General features: G+C 41.3%; 1 protein-coding gene across 6 annotated transcripts in view; it reads right to left on the bottom strand.

Moving 5' to 3' along the window:
- CEP164 (centrosomal protein 164) overlaps positions 1–20,051 on the bottom strand; it is a 1,424,585-nt gene that overhangs the window by 1,080,938 nt on the left and 323,596 nt on the right. For 4 of the 6 annotated variants that reach the window (XM_044080950.1, XM_044080952.1, XM_044080951.1 and 1 more), the window contains exons 8-9: positions 7,041–7,151; positions 4,589–5,050 (exon numbers count right to left, since the gene is read on the bottom strand). The exons of 1 other annotated variant lie outside the window; for it this stretch is intronic. In XM_044080950.1, the coding sequence (XP_043936885.1) occupies positions 4,589–5,050; positions 7,041–7,151 (573 nt within the window). The remainder of the gene's footprint in view (positions 1–4,588; positions 5,051–7,040; positions 7,152–20,051) is intronic. One more of the 6 variants, XM_044080953.1, reaches the window with a different exon arrangement.

Genomic DNA, 20,051 nt, shown 5'->3' with positions numbered 1-20,051 from the left:
TGGTCAACAAACCTAAATAAAATAAAACAATAAAATACTAAAGAACCTTGAGTAGAATCCTACATTTTCATCTCCTTTTGGAAGATGCCCGTCAGAGTCTGGTATCTTTCTTCCACAATCCTGGCACTGCTTAAACCCAGATGTGCCTTTTTGTTTCTCTGCCATTTTAAAGAAAACAAGCAAACACTCACACTCAAACGGACAGGAAAGAAAAACCTACCCAGCAATGGTAGGGAGAAATACCTATACAGGTAATCCAAAAGAAAATACCAGTGACGGTATCAAAGAGATTACCGAGTGGTAAAGAGAAGGAGGGGGATTACCAATGATGGTAATAAGAATATCATTAGGTAAAATGGTAGAACTGATTTCGCAAACACACCACACTAAATAAGACAACAGAAAGGGGAAATAAAGTGTTGTATAATACAGAAAAAGTACATAGAAAAATATAAAAAATTAAAGCACTTAACTGGAGAGTATCGACTGATGTATCTTGCTATCAGAGTGGCAAACAAGATCTGAGGTAATGGAGAGTGGGTCATTATGGGTAGTGTCTTAGCTCCAGAGTTCTTTTGGCTGGCGCGAGCTGTATAACAGCCAAGTCCCATTCATCAAGAATGGATGAAGACTGACAACATCAGACATAACTTTAAAGGAAAACATTTATTGTTGTCATTCATTTATCTCCTGTACCTGCATTGTAATTTTTTGTAATTCCTGGACTCGAAATTGTGTGTCTGGGAATTTCATTAAAAAGATCTCACTACAGGGACCCCCAGGCAACCCCAGGATTCTGAGGAACTCACTTGATGTGACTGCAACCTTTTCCAGAATTGTATGGAGGAAAGGGGACACACAAGGCACATTGTCTTCAGGGAGAAAAGCTATATGCTGCTCTTTATCTAGTAATGCCCCTGTGAACAAAACTTTCATTGTAGAGGTCAGAAGTGAATTGTAGAGGTTGACAAAGTGAGGTCCAGGTAAGGGTAAATATGCACACCCTTGTCTTGCAAAAGATTACTACTGAAGCCAGGCACTTTATGAAAACTCTGGATGTGGCAGACAAGCCAGAGGGCAAGAAGCTGAAATGGAAGCAAGTTCTCTTTACCTAAAATCTGAAATACTTTCTGTACAACCTTACAATTGTAATAATGAGGTAGACATCCTTTAGATCCAACCATGAGGGGGAACAAAAGAGATAGCAGACCCTGAAGAGTAAGCATTTTGAATACTAGCAACAAAACTAAATTGTTAGCCTTGAAAAATTCAGAATAAGTCCCCAAATCCCTTCCTTTTTTTTGGTACATACCCCTCCCTCACACACACACACACACACACACATATATATATATATATATATATATATATATACATACATATAAATATATACAACTTTTACCAAACGTTAATAGACCTTGCTGACATCCGGACTAAGGCTGAAATGAGTCCCCTGGTGAGCAGTCCACTATCCTGGTCAACAAACCTAAATAAAATAAAACAATAAAATACTAAAGAACCTTGAGTAGAATCCTACATTTTCATCTCCTTTTGGAAATCTCTCTACAACTTCTTAGATTAAGAGGTTCTCCAGCAGGAAAACCAGAGAAATCTGTTCCATGGGAACCCCTGAAAATCCATTTTTGCTCCCGAACTGAAGTCTGTAACCCTGTTTTAGTATGAAGAGAAAGCACTGTCCCTTATTTTCTTCCATTTCTGCACAAGAGACATAGGTGTTGCCCTGTTTTTAAAGAAGATAATGGTGGGATGGAGGTGGGTTTACAAACTGGATATGCTGGGGTGGGATTTCTGAGGGACAGGGCAGTTTGACTAAGTCCATGTTATTCCCTCTACTAGTCTCAGCCCCGAGGAACCCCATGCTTATTATTTTGCTGTGCTTGCCATTGTTTTTCCAATGTGCCTTCTTCCCTTTATGTTGATTACATTTTGTCTTGTTTGGACAAATGGGCTCAGCTCTTAGTTCTGTCAGTATTTCATTGGCCAGGGAATAAAAACAACTGTTTGACCTTTAGCAAGGTCTTCCCTTTTTCTATTAGTCTCTAAAAACATTCGCAGTAGGGTGTAGAAGAGGAGGTCCTTATAAAGAAGAGCATTAATGAATTCAGCCAAACATGTCTACAAATCACTCATCCTATAGCTTCTGCCTTGCATGAAGCATCATTCTAGAGCAAAACAGCCACATAATTTGGAGTGTTTTGCCACCTGGGGTAAGAAGCTCTATAAACTAAAAATTTCCTGCTTTATGTTCTTATTCTCTAATCCCTTGTGCCTTAGACTTCAGCTTGTCAGGGAAACAGTTGTGAAACACAAGTCTGTGAGTCTGGCAGTTGATAATCTTCCTGTCATCAGTAATGGGGTTCCTAAATTGAGATGGGAAGGTACCGTGATGTAATCTAGGAACACCACAACGTGATCAGTCAGAGGGTTCTTATACAATAACTTAGGGGAATCATAAACCCTGTAAAAACACTCAGGCTTCTTAACAGCATGTGGATGCCAGGCTCCATTGATGCATTAATAAATGCACCTTCCAGGATGTCTAGGGCTGGAAGGAACAGCAAAATGTTTGAGCTCAGGCAGTCCTGTGAAGGTCCTGCACCTCAAATGGGTCTGTGTGCACTTCTTAAGTATCCCAGTGAAGACTTTCTTCATCCTGTAAAAAGTACTCCCAAAACAGATATCCTCTGGTGGAGAAGCAGAGGAAAGAGTGTCCTCACTGCTGGATACACAGCATGAGGGAGGTGGCCTTTAGTCCACATATACCAACCACCTCGTCCATCTCACAGTCTGGGGCATCAAACTCCCTCACTAGGTTAAGTTCTAGCTTTCTCTCACTGAAAGGAAACCCTGACAGCTCTGCAATTTCAAAATTCTCATGAAATCCAGGGCCAAGTGGAAAAGGAAGGTAGGGCTGTGGGTTGTGTTGAGGAACCGCTTGGCCTAACTCAAGACAAGGTTTCAGGCAAATGCTTCTGCTTTGGCACTTTACTCCACAGTTACAAAAATTATTTGCTTTACAAGCCTCATCACAAGGGTGAATGCCCAGTTCCCTAACTCAGTCTCCAAAAACCTCATTTTGATTGTATAATGTGGAAATACTACTCTTCCATTCACTGATGACTATCTGGGCATCAGCTGCAAGGGCCCTCAGAGAGGCCTTTGAGCCAACCAATGACAAAGTGGTTTCAGTCTGAAAAGACATGTCTAATGCCCAATGCCAACACTATGACAGCCTCCAAAGGGCTCACATCATTGGCCTCACTGGTTTTCCTAATGCTCTCTTTGGGGGTCCTCTTGGAGTGCTTACATTTGAAAGAAAGCTCACAGAGGCCTTGGTCACTGTCATGGCAGAACAGGACTGGGTGAACACCTTTTGACCTAGATACTCCAAGAGAGATTTAGCCCTGTGTGGTAAATGCCGTTTAGTGTAGACAACTGTCTATGTCAAACTATGGACCTAGACAATGCAAACAATAAGTATCAGAATCATTGTGTGGAATTTGTTTTCCACATTCTAAACAATTGTTAACCTTGTTTATTTTTTTAATAGAAAATGAACTTTCATTATCACGTGTCAGGCATGATGCAAAAGATAATGTAAAAAATTTCCCCTATGAAATACTTATCTGTGACCCTGGAAGCAGGCTGTCATGCTAACCTATCACCATGTTTCAGTACTGTGTTTGTGTAAATCAGAGCTGAAGCAACCATAAAAAGAAACAGCTTCTTACCACAATTGCATAATCCATACGACTACTGTAACTTTTTTGGAGGTGTGTGTGTGTGTGTGTGTGTGTGTGTGTGTCTGTGTGCACGCTTATATATGGTCGACCATCAAAATGCAGAATTGAGGTTTGGTGAATATGGGAATGACGAATGTGCGTTGGCCGATTCCTGTACTGCTGAACTACAATTCTACAAGTGTTCTGTGCAGCGAATGCCACCGTGCATTCGCTCATATGTGGTCAACATCAAGACTAGAGATCACTGTACAGTGTGGAGTGGCAAATTTACTCTTTTCCTCCCTGCAAAAACGTGTATGTCAGTGATCTGTACTGCTGGAAAGCAGGTAGGTGTAAGTGGCAGCGGGTATTACTAATGAAGATATCGAACATACCAAATTCAATATCATTGGACATTTGTTGTCAGCACTTTAACCTAATTATTATGCAGCAAGTCGGTATTGTGACTTGATAGTGCAAATGCATTACTTTGTAAATTTCGCTCTTTCAATAGTAAACATATATATATATATATATATATATATATATATATATATATATATATATACACATATACACACACACACACACACACACACACACACACACACACACACACACACACACACACACACACACACACATTACAAACACACACAAATGCATATACATAATGTATTAGTGTGCAGATGCTAGAGGTAAAAAAAAGTCAAAGCATCTGAAAGTGCCCTTCTGAACAACACACAGTGTTTAAACCAGTAAGTACATCAAGTGATTTTCTATCTCTCTAACCTACTAAAAAAGCAAGACTAAGAACTACTGTCACACATCTACAGAAATGCTACCTGTCTAAGTTCATCATTCAACTCTTCTTCAGTCTCATTTTTGGGATTCTTCACTTCAAAATTGTCACAATTTCCTTCAGAGGCCTTCTGATTAACAGATAAGAATACTTCATCTGCTGTCTCTCTTTCTGAGTGTTCTGTTCCATTCATTGCTGCTTGTGTGGAATTACAATCTTTCTTCTTATCCACTGCTTTACCATCTTCTGCCAGACTAGTTTTCTCGGTTTCTTCATATGTATCATCCTGAAACTCTATCTCTTTTTGGATATCTGCTTGAAGATTTAGGGTCTCTACCCTCTGCACTGCTCTGCAGTACTCTTCACTAAGTTCATGCATGTTGCTGTCTGCGTCTGTCTCAAACCTAATTTGATCTGGGGTAGAAGGAGTAACTCCATGAATGCTGCTGTTACGTGAGAGTTTGTCTCCTGCATCCATATTTGCATTAAAAGACTCGCTCTTCATCTAGGCAGCAATTCAACAAAAGTCAAATCTTGTATATGTGAGGAAAAGTGTATCTAGCAAGCACATAAATACAACATAGTCTTTTACTTCTTAGGTATACTATGAAATCTAGCAAGCACACAAATACAACATAGTCTTTTACTTGTTAGGTATACTATGAAATCAAAGTGGACATCTGATTATAAATCTCTAAACATAAATTGTGTTTTTATATAGAGAAAGCCCAAAACTTGAAAATAACACTAACATTCCAGTTAGGCAGTTCATGCTTTGTTTTTTTTTTCTCATACTGAACTGCTTCTTTGTTCTTGTAATAGACAACCTCAGGCTGAGGTTGATGCTTCTCCTAACTCTCTTTCAACAGCAAAATACTCCTTGCCCTAAGGACAAGCAAGAGTAAATAGCTACAATCCAGTTGGTAGCATCCATTATGTCTCTAAATACAGTGCTCCAACAACTATAACATGAACTTCAAAATGCAGTTAAGCTAGACAATAAAAACAGTACCCATTGCATGATGACAAAAGTTTACTAGCATTTTGAGGAAACACAGCAATGGTAAGGTTTCAGGAAATGATGCTCTCTTCCAGTAGTTTCAGTGTACCACAGTACAAAATATACCTTTAATTATCATCAGTACATAATAGACATATTCTCCAAAAAGAGGGCTGCTATAATACACAGATGTGTGTGTGTTTGTTTGTGTGCGGCTATGTGAGTGCGCGTTACTGTGTTTATGTGTCCATAATACATGCACATACATATAATGAAAAAATTCAACAATTGCATTAATACTCCAAAACGCATGCATATTATACAGCAAAAAAATGTGTATTAAAGTACATTAAATGAGCATGCTAGGAAGAACCTTCTGTAGCAGCTTTGAGTTTATTTCACTCCACAAAAGCATATGTGGACTTGATTTACAAAGAGTTAAAGGACTTTTGCGTTGTGAATAACATATGCTTCATAGCATTCAGATGATATGTTTATTTTGCTACTTTTGTTCAGAATTTTCTGTTTTTTTTCATTTCCTCACTAATACTAGTGCAAAGCACATCAAAAGCAATCTCAGCAAAATTCAAATGTTCAAGTTCAAATTCAAATATCAAGTTAAGCTAACTATAATGAACCTGTGTTGAGACATAATCCTTAAATATTTGTACTGGGGTAGCTAAGGAAATACTGCATGTCATTTTTCCATGCACCATGTCTCAAAAATTTGTGTTGCATTAATATACTACATTGCACCTACTTCCTCAAAATCCAAGTCATTCCTGTGGTAAAAAGGATGATTGAAAACTCGCTCGCTGGTAAACAGGAAGGGTTTCCTTCTGTGATCTACAGACCTGGTTCAGGGATGCACACAAGCACAGAATGGCTCACCATTAAGAGAAAGTCAAAAAATCTAGTGACAGATCACCTTCCACTAGAAGATGGTGGAAGATTACATCGGTGTAAGGGTGACCTTCAGTGAACATCAGATTTATTCCCTTCTCATGGCCACACATTCCAGTGTGTCTGTGTGGAAAGAGGGCAGATGCTAGGGTGAATGCGTATCCCTATCTTCTTTCAAAATGATGAAAATATCCCTGAGAAATAGCATGGGATGAAAGAGCACTGTGTGTCTCTTAATGTCTCTGCTTTCCAAGTTTCTCATCTAATGCTAGTTGTCATCATTCTGGTCTCCACCAGTCATCATTCTATGCCTGGATGAGTTACATGGGTACCTAAAAAGTACACCATGCAATTGAATACAGACCAGTTATCACACAGAGGCAATGGTCAGGAAAAGTAGCTACCACAGGGTTAATATATTCAGATTTGCTTCAACACAGTATCAAAATGCATCACTGCAAGCACTTTATAGGATAGGAAACCAAACTAAACTAAAGTCATGCTAAAGAGAACTTCTAATAATGCATTCTATATCATGCAGGGCTACAGTGACATCATTAGAAAGCATGATGTCAGAGAGCCAACCAGTCACCTCCTGGAAGCTTTCTGCTTCATCTTCAGACTTCTTCAGGTTCTCCAACTCTGGTTCAGTCATATCAGTGTGGTGGCTATCGCAACTAGCCACATCCATTCTGTCACTTTCCTGAGAGCATATAGCAACAGAGATGCACTACTGCTAATTACCTTTTGCAGACTTGTACTAACATTTTTTTTTGACATTTTTTTAAAATAAGGTGTCAATTAAACAGTACCACTGTCTCAGCAGCAATCCTAAAGTCATATTTTATCGTCAGTGAAGTATATTTTCTGAATTTACATCCAACATTGTTTACTAGGAAGTACAGCTGTACAAGTGTACTTAGTATAAATGTAAACATGAATACAAGATCACAATTATACTACATTCAGAAGAATGGGATTGAGCTGCATGTGTCTGTCTTCTGGTCATATTTCAAGAACAGTGTGTATGTCCCCTTTCCAGGTGCTAGGTTACTTACTGTGCAGAAGATGTCAAAGTCAGCAGTAAATGGGAAACATAACCTGTACCATCTTTATTTATTTGGAAGTGCCACCAGCAAATGCATTTGAACATCACATTCTAGCAAGAAATGAAGTGACTTCTGAACATAAAATACAGGGAAGTGAGCAAACCCTTGAAGATTATTGCAAATGAGTTACCAAGATGGAATACAGTTATCTAAACTTTTGCTTGTTCTTATTTACTATATTATTCTGCTTCAGTAAGGCATGGAAAGTAAGGAAAGTTTCCCAGAAAAATATGTAAACAGTAAGACAAAGATATCACATCACCTATTCCCGTAGAAGAGACCACCCCACAGACTGTCTGACCAAGAAGGGAACATCCTTTGAAGATCATTTGGCTACTTATACAAACTAGCTATCTCACCCAGCAGCAGAAGAAATAAGAGGATAGTGGTAGTGCAAACAGTCCACCTTCAGCTGAAAAAAGAAGGTAGATGGAGGGGGTGAGATAGAGGTATGGATGGTGTCTCTTCTACTGCAGACTATCCTCATACAAATGTACTACGTTTATCTTATGGATCATTAATTCTGTACTTTTAGAGAAATGAAGAACACAAAGTAGTAAAAGAGGCCCTTATCCTAGATCTATGGAGGATAAACTAAAAGATGCCTTTTGAAGTTGCACTATAAAACTTAATCCTACTTCCTCAGCAAAGGTGCAGCTTGCACTGCTTGGAAAAGGTGCGAACAGAGGTCCAGTGTACAACTTTCACTGCTTAGAAAAGGTATGGACAGAAGTCCAGGGTACAGTCTGCACTGCTTGGAAAAGATGTGGACAGAGGTCCAATGTACAGCTTGCGCTATTAGAAAAGGTGTGGACAGAGGTCCAAGATACAGCCTGAATTGCTTAGAAAATATGTGCACAGAGGTTCATGGTACAGCCAGCAGTGCTTAGAAAAAATGCAGACAGAGGTCCAGGGTACAGTTTGTACTTCTTGGAAAAGGTGTGGACAGATATCAAGGGTATAGCTGCCACTACTTAGAAAACAGGGTACAGCTTAACACTGCTTGGAAAATGCGTGGACAGGAACATCTGTCCTCAGAGTATCTGTTATGCTGCCATATGGACTTGTGTCAACACATTTTCCAAGCAGTATAAACTGTACCCTTGACCTCTGACAACACCTTTTCTAAGTAGTGGGAGCTATATCCTAGACAACTGTCCATACCTTTTCAGATCATGCTTCTTGTATGAATCTCTCTCCCTTTCAATAGTCCTGTGTGTTCATCCTGCTCCCTTCATCACTCCAGGCCTGTTGTCTTTCCTAAAATTGTCTTTTCCTTCTACATTGGCCTACCTTACATCTTTGTTCCCTATATAAGGTTCATTACCTTACTAGTTAATTCCTTAAGCATCTTGGGAACAGAGAGGTGAAACAGCTGGCTTGATGGATCTAAGGATCTTGTCTTACTCCCGACTATTTTAGATATCCTTTATAGTGTAACAGAAACTCATATGTGTGGGGGCTTTTAACAGATGTCATGTATAACAGGTGGGAATGATAACTTTTTATCATAATGGCTACACTAAACATATCATTTTGGAATGTGAATGATACATACAAAAATAGTATGAGTACTGAATTATATTAAGAAATGCAAAGTGCAACTAGGAATGCTACAGGAGACACATTTGGAAAGAAGTGAGCATGTGAATTTGATAAAGGTTTCAGGATGATATTCAGCAGAATATCAGGCACAAAAGAAAAGGAGAAAACTTATCCTAATTGCTAGAAAAACTCCAACAGTTATAATAGAGGGAAGAAAGATAGCAATGGTAGATTTGTGTTAGTTAAGAGGCTAGTGACAAGGGAGGAGGATTATGCTGGCATGTATTTCTATTCCACCTAAGATTGCTATCTTGGAGCTTAAGAAAATTTTACAAGAAATAATTAACTTTCAGCAGGGGCTATTACTTACAGGTAGGGAATTGAATTTGATTTGCAACAGTGAGGATGTATCTGGGAGACCTACAAGAGAAAATATAACAAAAAGGGTAGACTTTTTGAAGAAATTTACAATGTATTTGACAAGGAATATGTGAATTCAGTAGTAGGAACCCAGTTTGCATATTATTCCTCAAAGTACAATAAATGGGCTAGAGATGCCAGAAATTATATTTCACAGGAAAATGTAAATTTAACTGAAAGCTTAGACACACATCCAATAACTATTTCAGATCATGCATCATTAACAACCAAGATAAAATGCAGGGTAATGAAGTAAAAATGAGATTCTGGCACTTCTCCTCCTACATGTTAAAAACAGGAATTTAAGGAATGGAGTTATCAGGGAAAATAGAAATATCTTCAGAAATTACAGCTTGTGAGTGGGATAAAATGAAAATGTAGTTTAAAAATAGGGTAGAAAAGAGGAGTCACTGCAAAGTGCTAAAGAGAAAATAAGGGAGTATCTGGATAATATGCATGAGTTTAGAAAGATTGCTATTAAACAACTGTCAGAGCACAAAAACGTTTAGCACAATGACTTACGCAACAAAGTAGAAAGGGTTTTATGTATAGGTCAGGTATATGTTTTATCAACCAGAGGAGAATTTGCAGACAGTAATTAATAAAGAGTTGAAGGAAGAAGGCAACGGTCAAGTGGAATAAGTTTATCCTTCCACTAGAACGAGGTTGTTTAGGATTAACTGATTTGAAGGGATATTTTAGAGCTACACAGTTAAGACTGATGTACATAACACAAGCAGAAAGCTATAAGGGAATGATGAAGCAGGAGGGGATTCAAAAAATAAGGATAAAGTGGGATGTTTGGATGCAGATCCTTAAGGAGAATAACAACAACCATTCAGAATATTACAAAGTAGCAGGAAGTATTCTAAGAACTAAGCAAACATGAGAATGGAGAAAGGAGACTCTACCAATAGGGATGATGGCAAGTAGGGGTACAAACAATATGCAACAGGGGCAAAAAATTTACTGGGGAAAACTGGCAAAGGAACCAAGACATTGGGAGCAAATAACTAGAGACAGAAAGGTAATACAGTGGGAAGAAGCCAAGAAGACTAGAGACTGCCTTCCCTATCAGGGGTTGATATCAGAGTATAGGCAAAAAGTAAGGGATAGGGGAATCCTAACTAAAAGACCTGCTCTGGTAAAGTTTTTAGTTGAATCTAGAACAGAAGCTGCTGTTAAAAAGGGATAACTAATAGGACATATACAATATTGCATAACTATAGGAAGCAATCAGAGGAGGTTAGAATGGATATGGAAGAGAGACAAGGAAACAATAGGAGGACACATGTATGGCTCTTAAATATGCAACAAAGTCTAGAAGATTTAGAATTTCTGCAGAAGTGTTTGCATAGATATTTGTATACCCCAAGCAGACTCCAAAGAATTTTTCTTCAGGTAGATAGCAAATACTGGAGAGGTGCGACAGGGAAGAAACAGGTAACTGGGAAAATGAAGTTATGTTCTTACCATAATGTTCCATCTGTGTTGTCCCATCTTCATTCCACTAACCTGTGGGAATACAGTTTTGAGGCTCGGAACCAATCAGCCGCCTTCTTCCAGCTTGAGACTCCTGTCTTGAGCTCCTCCTCCCTACCTATAATGCCCCGCTTCCCCACAGTACCTCAGATCAAGTTTACAAGAAAAACATAAATGCAATCAAACATTAGAACTATTCTATAAAAACATGCACATCAAATATGTACATAAGGCACAAGGAAGAAAACATCAGGAACTCAACCAAAGAAATAAAGATTCCTTATAAATTCTACCAGGCTTCCTGAAGACTTGGGTAGGGGAAAGGGGAGTGGGAAGGTTAATGGAATGAAGATGGACAACACAGATGGAACGTTATGGTAAGAACATAACTTCTTTACCTGATGTTGTCCACTTCATTCCATTAATCTGTGGGACAGAGCCCCCAACTACTATAATCCAGGGTGGCCATCAGGGAAGGATATTCCAGAGTACAACAGAACCAAAGGCATTTCTACTCCTGGATATGATGTCCAATTTGCAATGCGTAACAGAATTATGGGGGTTTGACCAAGTAGCAGCAGTTGTCCTCAATAGAAACTCTACACCAAAAGGCCTGAGACGTGACCATGGACCTTGTAGAATAGGCCATTACTAATCCTGGTAAAAGAATACCTTATAAGAGAGTAAATAAAGGTAATACAGTCTTTCAAACATCTCACCAGCATAACTTTGGTAACAGTTCTACCTTTCTTTGCGTTCAAAAAGGAAACAAAGTGATCACACTTTCTAAAGGGCTTGGTTCTATGAATATAAAAACAAAGCTGCCTGTGAACATCAAGCAGATGCAAGGTGTACTCCCCCTTATTTTGATAATCAGGGAAAAATGACTGGAAGATTGATTGACTGATTCTCTCTTTAGCCACCTTTGGTAAAAAGAAAGGATTAGTATGCAGGGTCACTCTGTCTTTGTGGAAAATCAAATATAGACATTTTGCAGAAAGAGTCTGGAGTCCAGACACAATCCTGGCCATAGTAGCAGCTACTAGAAACAGGATCTTCCAGGAAAGAAATTTCAAATCCATAGTGGCTGAAGGTTTGAAAGAGGGATTGACTAAAGCTTGCTGAATCATAGTTAAATCCCACGGAGGAGTAGGATCTTTCACAGGTGGTCGCAGCAGAAAGCCCCTGAGAAAGGCTTTGCGCAGTTTTGAAGAAGCAAGGGATAAGGAATCAAACCCAATGTGAAAATTGGAAATATCTGCCAGCTGAACTTTGACAGTAGAGAAACTAACACCATCCTTGAAAAGGGAAGCCAAAAAGTCTAACACAAATATTACCAGGGCTGTAAAGGAATCTATCCGTTTTTGTTTTCTCTACTGAGATTTCTAACTTTCGACCAACAGCCTTACTCTCTCCAATAGCAAAAATAATGGAAAAATGTATCCACCGACAGTTGCTCAACCACTTCTCTCTAATAACTTACTTGCTAACTGTCAGCATGGCTTTAGACCTCACCATAGTACAACCACTGCCTTACTATCCTTTTCTGACTGTATTAACAAACATTGTAATAACAACTCTCTTTCATCTGCATTATTTATTGACCTGTCAAAAGCCTTTGACATGGTTAACCATCACCTACTTATTGATATACTAAAATCCCTATCTCTTGACCCAAATGTAATACTTTGGTTTAAATCATACTTATAGATAACAGACATCAAGCTGTTCTCTGGGATAATAATTTATCCTCACCCCTTCCAGTCAACATTTGAGCGCCCCAAGGCTCCATATTAAGCCCTCTTCTCTTTTCAATCTTTATTAATGATCTTAACTCTAAAATTCCACAAGCCACCTGCATACAATATGCAGATGATTCAACTTTAATATGATCTGCCAACTCTGCTTCCTCACTCCAGACCCTCACCCAAACTGTATTTCATACTGTTTAAAATTGGTTCATGAGTCACTGACTCCTCCTTAACCCTAAAAAAACTAAACTATTGCTCTTTACTCCTAACCAAAGGTCTTCACAATGTCACTTCACAGTAACTTCTAACAATGGAACTACCATATCCCCAGACACTACAACCCGACTGTTAGGTATTACAATAGACCACAGCCTTAGCTATGATGATCATATTAATACTACTATAAAATCAGTCAACCGAAAACTAAGATCCCTTTATAGAATCAAACCCTTCCTCACACCACTAGCCAGAACTACCATTGCCCAAACCCACCTTATCTCTACCCTGTTTTATGCCTCTGCCATTTATACTAACCTATCTAAAAACAACCTTAGCAAACTTACAACCAGCTATAATAACATTGCCAGATTTGCCACTGGCTCCCCTTTTAGAACCCACTACTGTCACAACCTTAAAAAGCTAGGATGGTTAGAGCTACAGAATCAACTACTTTCTCAAGAACTGACTATTACCCAAAAGATTCTCTACCACCCTAACAAGACTCCTATCCTCACTAGTATGGTTACCCCATATAATAATCTGGCAACACTACGCTCTGCTAATAAACTTCTAGTCTCTACTACTAAATCTAACAACAAGGCTGGGGACTCACTATTCTCCAACACAGTGGGAAAAATCTGGAACCAGCTTCCTAAAGAATTATCCTCACTTTCTTCCACACTACTCTTTAAAAAAAATCTTAAAGAATATCTCAAAACACACTGGCTATGTCCTTGCTCTATCCCAGACTAAAAGTCTATTTCCCTATCTCCTACTCCCCTTACCTCTTTGCTCTGTTGTTTTATTACATCTATCAATTGCAACTAGAACACTAACCACTTCCTAGCATTAAAGAGACTTCCTCTCTGCACTGTTTCATGACTTACTTCTCTAAAAGAACTCACCTCCTATTTTCTAATATAAAATAATGTAATGTAACCTCCTTCTATTATATATAATGTATTCAAAGATACTACTGCCTACATTGGAGCTTTTCTCCCCAGGCCTCTATTGAATATGTACTATATGTAAGTATTAGATTGTATGCCTGTAACCATGCCTCTAATTTAAGATAACAATTCTTGGTATTCTTTATCATCTTATTATATGCTATCCAATGTTTTTTTCGAGGTAAATCTTCCACAATTTTTTTACTGTCTATACTAAAAGAATGTAATAACTGTCTATTGCATACACTGTATGCTATGATACTATTTCCTATGTTGGAGCTTTTCTCCCCGGGCCTCCAGCTGCTCTTCTAAATTTTCCATGTGGAAGCCCTATGAGATGAAATCAATATTTCTCTAATGGGGAAGACAGCCTGGGAGATCTAGTCATCATCGCAAGTGGAGCACCATGTGGTTAATTTCAGGCCCTGAATATCCGGATGTGGATGCCTCAATGGATGGAAGAGCAGATCTGGACTCGGATCCAACTTCACTGTGGACAAACCAGATGAGATCAAAGAAAGGTGAACTAGGTTTGTCGAGGCCAAAAGGGGAGCAATGAGGATTACTTTGCTTCACAACCTGAGAGCTTTCTGCACTTGAGGATCAACAGAAGAGAAGGAAAGGCAAAGAGCAGACCAGAGGGCCAAGCATGGACAAGAGCATCACTGGGGAACTGTCCCTGAAGAGGGATCAAGGCAAAATACCTGCTGCATTTGTTGTTGAAGGGGGAGGCAAAAAGATTGCAGCAAGGATAACCTCATTTATGGAAGATCATGTCTGCCATTGACTGATTCAGTGACTACTCGTGAGGCATCAGTAACATTCGGCTGAGCTTGTCAGCTAAAATGCTGGACTCCCCTGGAATGTGCATTCCTTCCAGAAAGCAGCTGGTAGAAATTGCCCACTGCCACACTCTTACTGCTTCTCGACAAAGGAAGTAAGACCTGGTCCCTCTCTGCTTGTTGATGTACCAAACCACTGACACATTGTCCGATTGGATTGCAATAGTCCCCTGAGGAAGGAAGCAGTCAGTTCTTGCAACCACTCTCATCTCGAGTACATGATATGCAATTTGTCTTCTAGGGCATCCACGTGCCTTGGACTATCGGGCCCAGACAATGCCCCCTTCACCCAAACTGGAAGGTGTCTGTGTTCAACGTGGCATTTGGGGAGGGAAGAACAAATGGGCATCCTTGATTGCCTTCCGTGGAGTGAAGCCACCAAAGTAGAGACACTTGCACACACGAGACAGACTGATGGGGAGATTCAAAGGATTCCTGAGAAGTGACCTTTGTACCTCTAAGGTCCATTGTAGTATCTGCAAATGAAAACGTGCCATGGGTAGGAAAGTTATGGTTGCTGCCATGGAGGCTAATGGCATGAGAATCAAAGAGGCCGGGGGGTTTGGAGCGGTCAAGAGCTGGATGACGTGAAATTTTAAGTCTGAGACACTGTCCATTGTGAGATAAGCACAGGATGTCCGTGTGGCTAGGCAGGGCCCTATGAAATCTATGGCTTGCACTGGATTCAACTGTGACTTCTTTATGTTGACAGTTATCCCTAGGGTTGGGGCTAAGTTGAGAAGTTAATTCCTGGCTGAAGTAGATGCCTGGTTGAAGCAGTCAGAAGCCAGTCGTCCAGACATGGAAATATCTGATAACCTTGCAGTCAGAGATGAGCTGCTAATCTACTGCTAGACATCTGGTGAACACCATGGGGGCTGTGATGAGACCAAATGAAAGTGCCCGGAACTGGTAGTGACTGGCTCCCAGCCTGAAATGCATAAAACATTTGGAGTGCCTATTTTGATATAGTAGTACGCATCCCTGATGTCTACAGAGCACATCCAATCGCCCATCTTTAGGACAGGTAAGATGGAATGACTCATGACCATTCTCAACTTTGTGTGTTTCACCAACTTGTTCAGATAGTTCAGATCTAGGATAGGTCACAAGTCCCCTGTTTTCTTGGGTACTTGTTTATTTATATTTATTTATTTTATTTTACATTTGTTTACTGGGAAAGTCCGACTGGATATATGTCTATTTTCAGCGGAGGCCCGGGAAGAAAAGCTCCAGAAGCAGTGCACAAATACATTAGGAACAATAGAAACATTTAGAGAGAAGTATAACATGCAGTTTTCAGGAGGGTTACAAACATAGATAAAACATAGTAGACAACATCAAAATCATGCAGCTTCAATTTCAGACAATAATACTTTTAGTTATGTACTCACCATAACTTCAGATGTTTGGGATCCATCTCACCTACATTCTGAACTGATGGGTTCGGAGCCGATCCCTCGGCTCCGACTCGGCACGCTTATGCTATAGAGCGAGGCCTCTAATTGGCTGAGCTATCTTTATCCCAGGATGCACCACCACTAATCCCCCAGATCTTGTTTGTCCGCATTCATGCACACATGCACAACTTAGTTATATAACATTGTTAGATGTTTCAAGATGAAACAACAGGATTCGGACCTTCTGATATCCTCTGATCTCCAAGGAAGGGGGAAGGAGGGTGGGTTATTAGGAATGTAGTGAGATGGATCCCAAACATCTGAAGTTATGGTGAGTACATAACTAAAAGATGTTATGTGATCCTATCTCGCCTACATTCTGAACTGATGGGACAGCGTCCCTAGCACCTAAATCCCGGGTGGCTCATTGGAAAACACTCCTGAGCACTGTGGAACCAAATGAAGCTCGTCCTCTAGATGCCACATCTAATTTGTAGTGGGAAATGAAGGTGTGCGGGAAGACCATGTAGCCGAGCACAAATGTCACTAATAGCAAGCTTAGAATGAAATGCTACCAAAGTAGCCATAGCCCTTGTAGAATGAGCCTTGACAGAGGTGGTAAGCTCTTTGTTAGAATAAATATAAGCTTGAGTAATACAGTCCCTGATCCATTTGGCAATAGTGACCTTTGTGACAGCGTTGCCCAATTTGTTATCTGCAAAGGATACAAACAACTGATCTGTTTTCCTTGTTTGTTTGGTCCTATCTAAATAAAAACGTAACTGTCTGTGGACATCTAGTGTGTGGAATATAAACTCTGCTTTGTTAGAGTATTTTGGGAAAAAAACTGGAAGCTCTAACGATTGTTGTAAGCATAAAGTAGAACAAACTTTAGGAACAAAGGAAGGATTTGGTCTGAGGGATACTCTGTCTTTATGAAAAACCAAGTACGGGGGTTTCACTGACAAAGCTTGAAGCTCTGAAACTCTTCTGGCAGAAGTAATCGCCACCAGAAAGGCTGTCTTCCATGACAGAAACTTTAGATCACAGGTAGCTGCCGGTTCAAAGGGGAAAGAAGTCAAGGCGCGTAACACTATATCGAGATCCCATGGAGGTGCAGGATGAGAAATTGGAGGTCTTAATAGAGCAGCACCTTTCAAGAAGGTCTTACACAATCTGTTGCTCATTAAAGGTGGGTCTATGGATTTGTGAAAATTAGAAATTGCTGCCAATTGTACTTTGATGGTAGAAACTGAAGAGCCTTGATTGAAAAGAGAGGTCAGAAATTTTAGTACTTCTGCCACGGAATAGAAATGGGGTCCAGGCCCCAGAGTTGAGCCCAAATAGCAAACCTTTTCCATTTGCTAGAATACAGTTTCTTTGTAGCAGACTTATGGGCTGAAGATAATATGTGCACAACATCTGGATCCAATGTATGACTCCTGACTATCGTCGGAAGAGGAGGAGCCAGGCCGTCAATTTTAAGGTGTGTAGGGACTGGTGGAATAGTCCCAACTGATGAACCAGTAGGTCTGGGACCTGGTCCAGGAACCATGGAACTTCCAGAGCATGTTTCCGAAGATAGGGGAACCACACTTGACGAGGCCAGTAAGGAGCAATTAAGATCATTTTGCTCCCCAAGAGAGATGCCTTTTGAATCACCCTGGGGAGGAGAGGAACTGGAGGGAAGGCATAAAGCAAGCCGGTGGGCCAAGGATGGACTAATGCGTCCATGGGGCTCTTCCCCGGAGCCGGGTTTAGGGAGAAAAATTCTTTGCACTTCGCATTCAGAGGAGTCGCGAAGAGGTCGCAACACGGAACTCCCCATTCGCTGAAAATCTGACTTGCAACCGTCATATTCAGAGACCATTCATGAGGAGAGAGGATGGTTCTGCTCAATCTGTCGGCTATGACATTGGACTTGCCCGGTATGTGAGTAGCCACTAGGAAGCGTTTGGTCGAGACTGCCCATTCCCAAACTCTCATGGCTTCTCTGCAAAGAGGATAGGATCTGGTCCCTCCCTGTTTGTTCAGGTACCAGACAACAGACATGTTGTCTGAGTGAACAGCAATTACGCCCTGAGGGAGATAATCGTGAAGGGCTTGAAGGGACAGGAGTACTGCCCTCATTTCTAGGATGTTGATATGAAGAAGAGTCTCTTCCGGGTGTCATTTGCCTTGGACTGACCTGCCCAGGGAATGCCCCCCCCCACCCCATCTGGGAGGCGTCCGTGGTCAAAGTGGCCGGAGGAGGAAGAACAAAGGGTCGTCCCTGATCCAAATTGGAGAGCACTAGCCACCAGCGAAGGTCCCGTTTGCAAGATTCCGTGATCCATATGAGGTGATTGAGAGGGAGTTCCTGAAAGGACCACTGAGCTGAAAGAAGCCACTGGAGGATTCTCATGTGCAACCTTGCCAAGGGGACTAGAAGAACCGTGGCAGACATGGATCCCAATAGCTGCAGGACCATTCTGGCTGGGGCTTTGGACCTGGGAAGTAAGGCTCAAACTTGATTTTGTATGGTTTGAATTCTGTCTGTAGGTAGATAGACCCGCATTTGGTTTGAGTCTATCTCTACCCCTATGAATCTTATTCGTTGAGATGGCCGCAACACAGACTTTGGCCAATTGAAGGTGATTCCAAGGAATTGCCCAGTGATATAGTGGCTTGTAGGCTCCGCAGAAGTAGATGCTTGGAGGTGGCAGTTAGGAGCCAGTCGTCTAGATACGGAAACACCTGGAATCCTAGACTTCTCAGGTGAGCAGTCACTACTGCCAAGCACTTGGTGAACACCCTGGGGGCTGTGGTGAGACCAAAGGGCAGCGCACGAAACTGAAAATGACTGCCTCCTAGGCTGAAGCGCAGATGTCTCCTGGACGCTTGATGTACCCTGATATGATAATACGCGTCCTTGAGATCTATGGAGCACATCCAAACACCTTTCTCCAGCAATGGGAGAATGGTTTGTAGAGTGACCATTCGGAACTTGGACTTTCTGACTGAACAGTTTATGATGTTGAGGTCCAAAATGGGAGGGTCCCACCTCCGTGGCCACGACAGTGGACGGTACTCCTGCCGCCGATGCACCAAGAGGGAGACTTAGGACCGAGAGCATCAATCCCAAAGCCTCCCCCCCAGGGCCGAAGGAAGAAGTCCATGTACTGAACTCCGACCCAAGAGCCGGAGTTGGAGCAAGGGTCGGGCCCGACCCTAACACCTCCACAGGTTCCACCAGCACCGGCTCCAACGGTGCCGAAGCTGTTGGAGGAAGAACCACAGTATGGGAGTGAACCATCGGCTCTGAAGCCAAATGGGCTGGAGCCGAAACTAGCTTTTGGAACACCGGAGACTGGAAGAGTCGAAGGAGCACCCTGTCTATGTTCGAATCAGACATCTTGGATGACCTAGAGGATACCGATCGGGCCCGAACCGATTTCTCCATCGGCTCCGAAGGGCTCAGGGACCGGCTCCGAAAGGACTCAACAATTATTGGCTCCGAGGAAAGTTTCAAGGAAATTTCCCTCGGTGCCGATAAGGACTTCGGCTCCGAGGGGGAAGAGTCTGAGCCGGTAACCCTGATCGGCTCCAATATCAGTGGAGCCGATGAGGGTGACCCGCCTCTCGATGCCCCAGACCTCGGCTCTGAAACCAGAGGGGTCGAGGCTGGAGACATCGAGGCAGACCGTTCCGACCTCGGCTCCGAAGTCCGTGGAGCCGATGGAGAAGTCTGCTTAGGTTTTTTAGCGGTCGGTTCCGACTGACTGGTCGGAGCCGACGCTTTTTTCTTCTTAGAAGGAGACGAAGAGGAAGATAAAGCCTCCTCGAAGGAAGGCTTGATTAATCCCTTGAGGATTAATTTGTTTTTCCTCTCCTGGAGGACTCTGG

The sequence above is a fragment of the Protopterus annectens genome, chromosome 8.part0 (assembly GCF_019279795.1).
Source record: "Protopterus annectens isolate FY-2018-M chromosome 8.part0, PAN1.0, whole genome shotgun sequence".
NCBI classification, from domain to species: domain Eukaryota; kingdom Metazoa; phylum Chordata; order Ceratodontiformes; family Protopteridae; genus Protopterus; species Protopterus annectens.
Note: the sequence above shows the minus strand (reverse complement) of the source record. Positions and strands in the feature narration are given on the sequence as shown.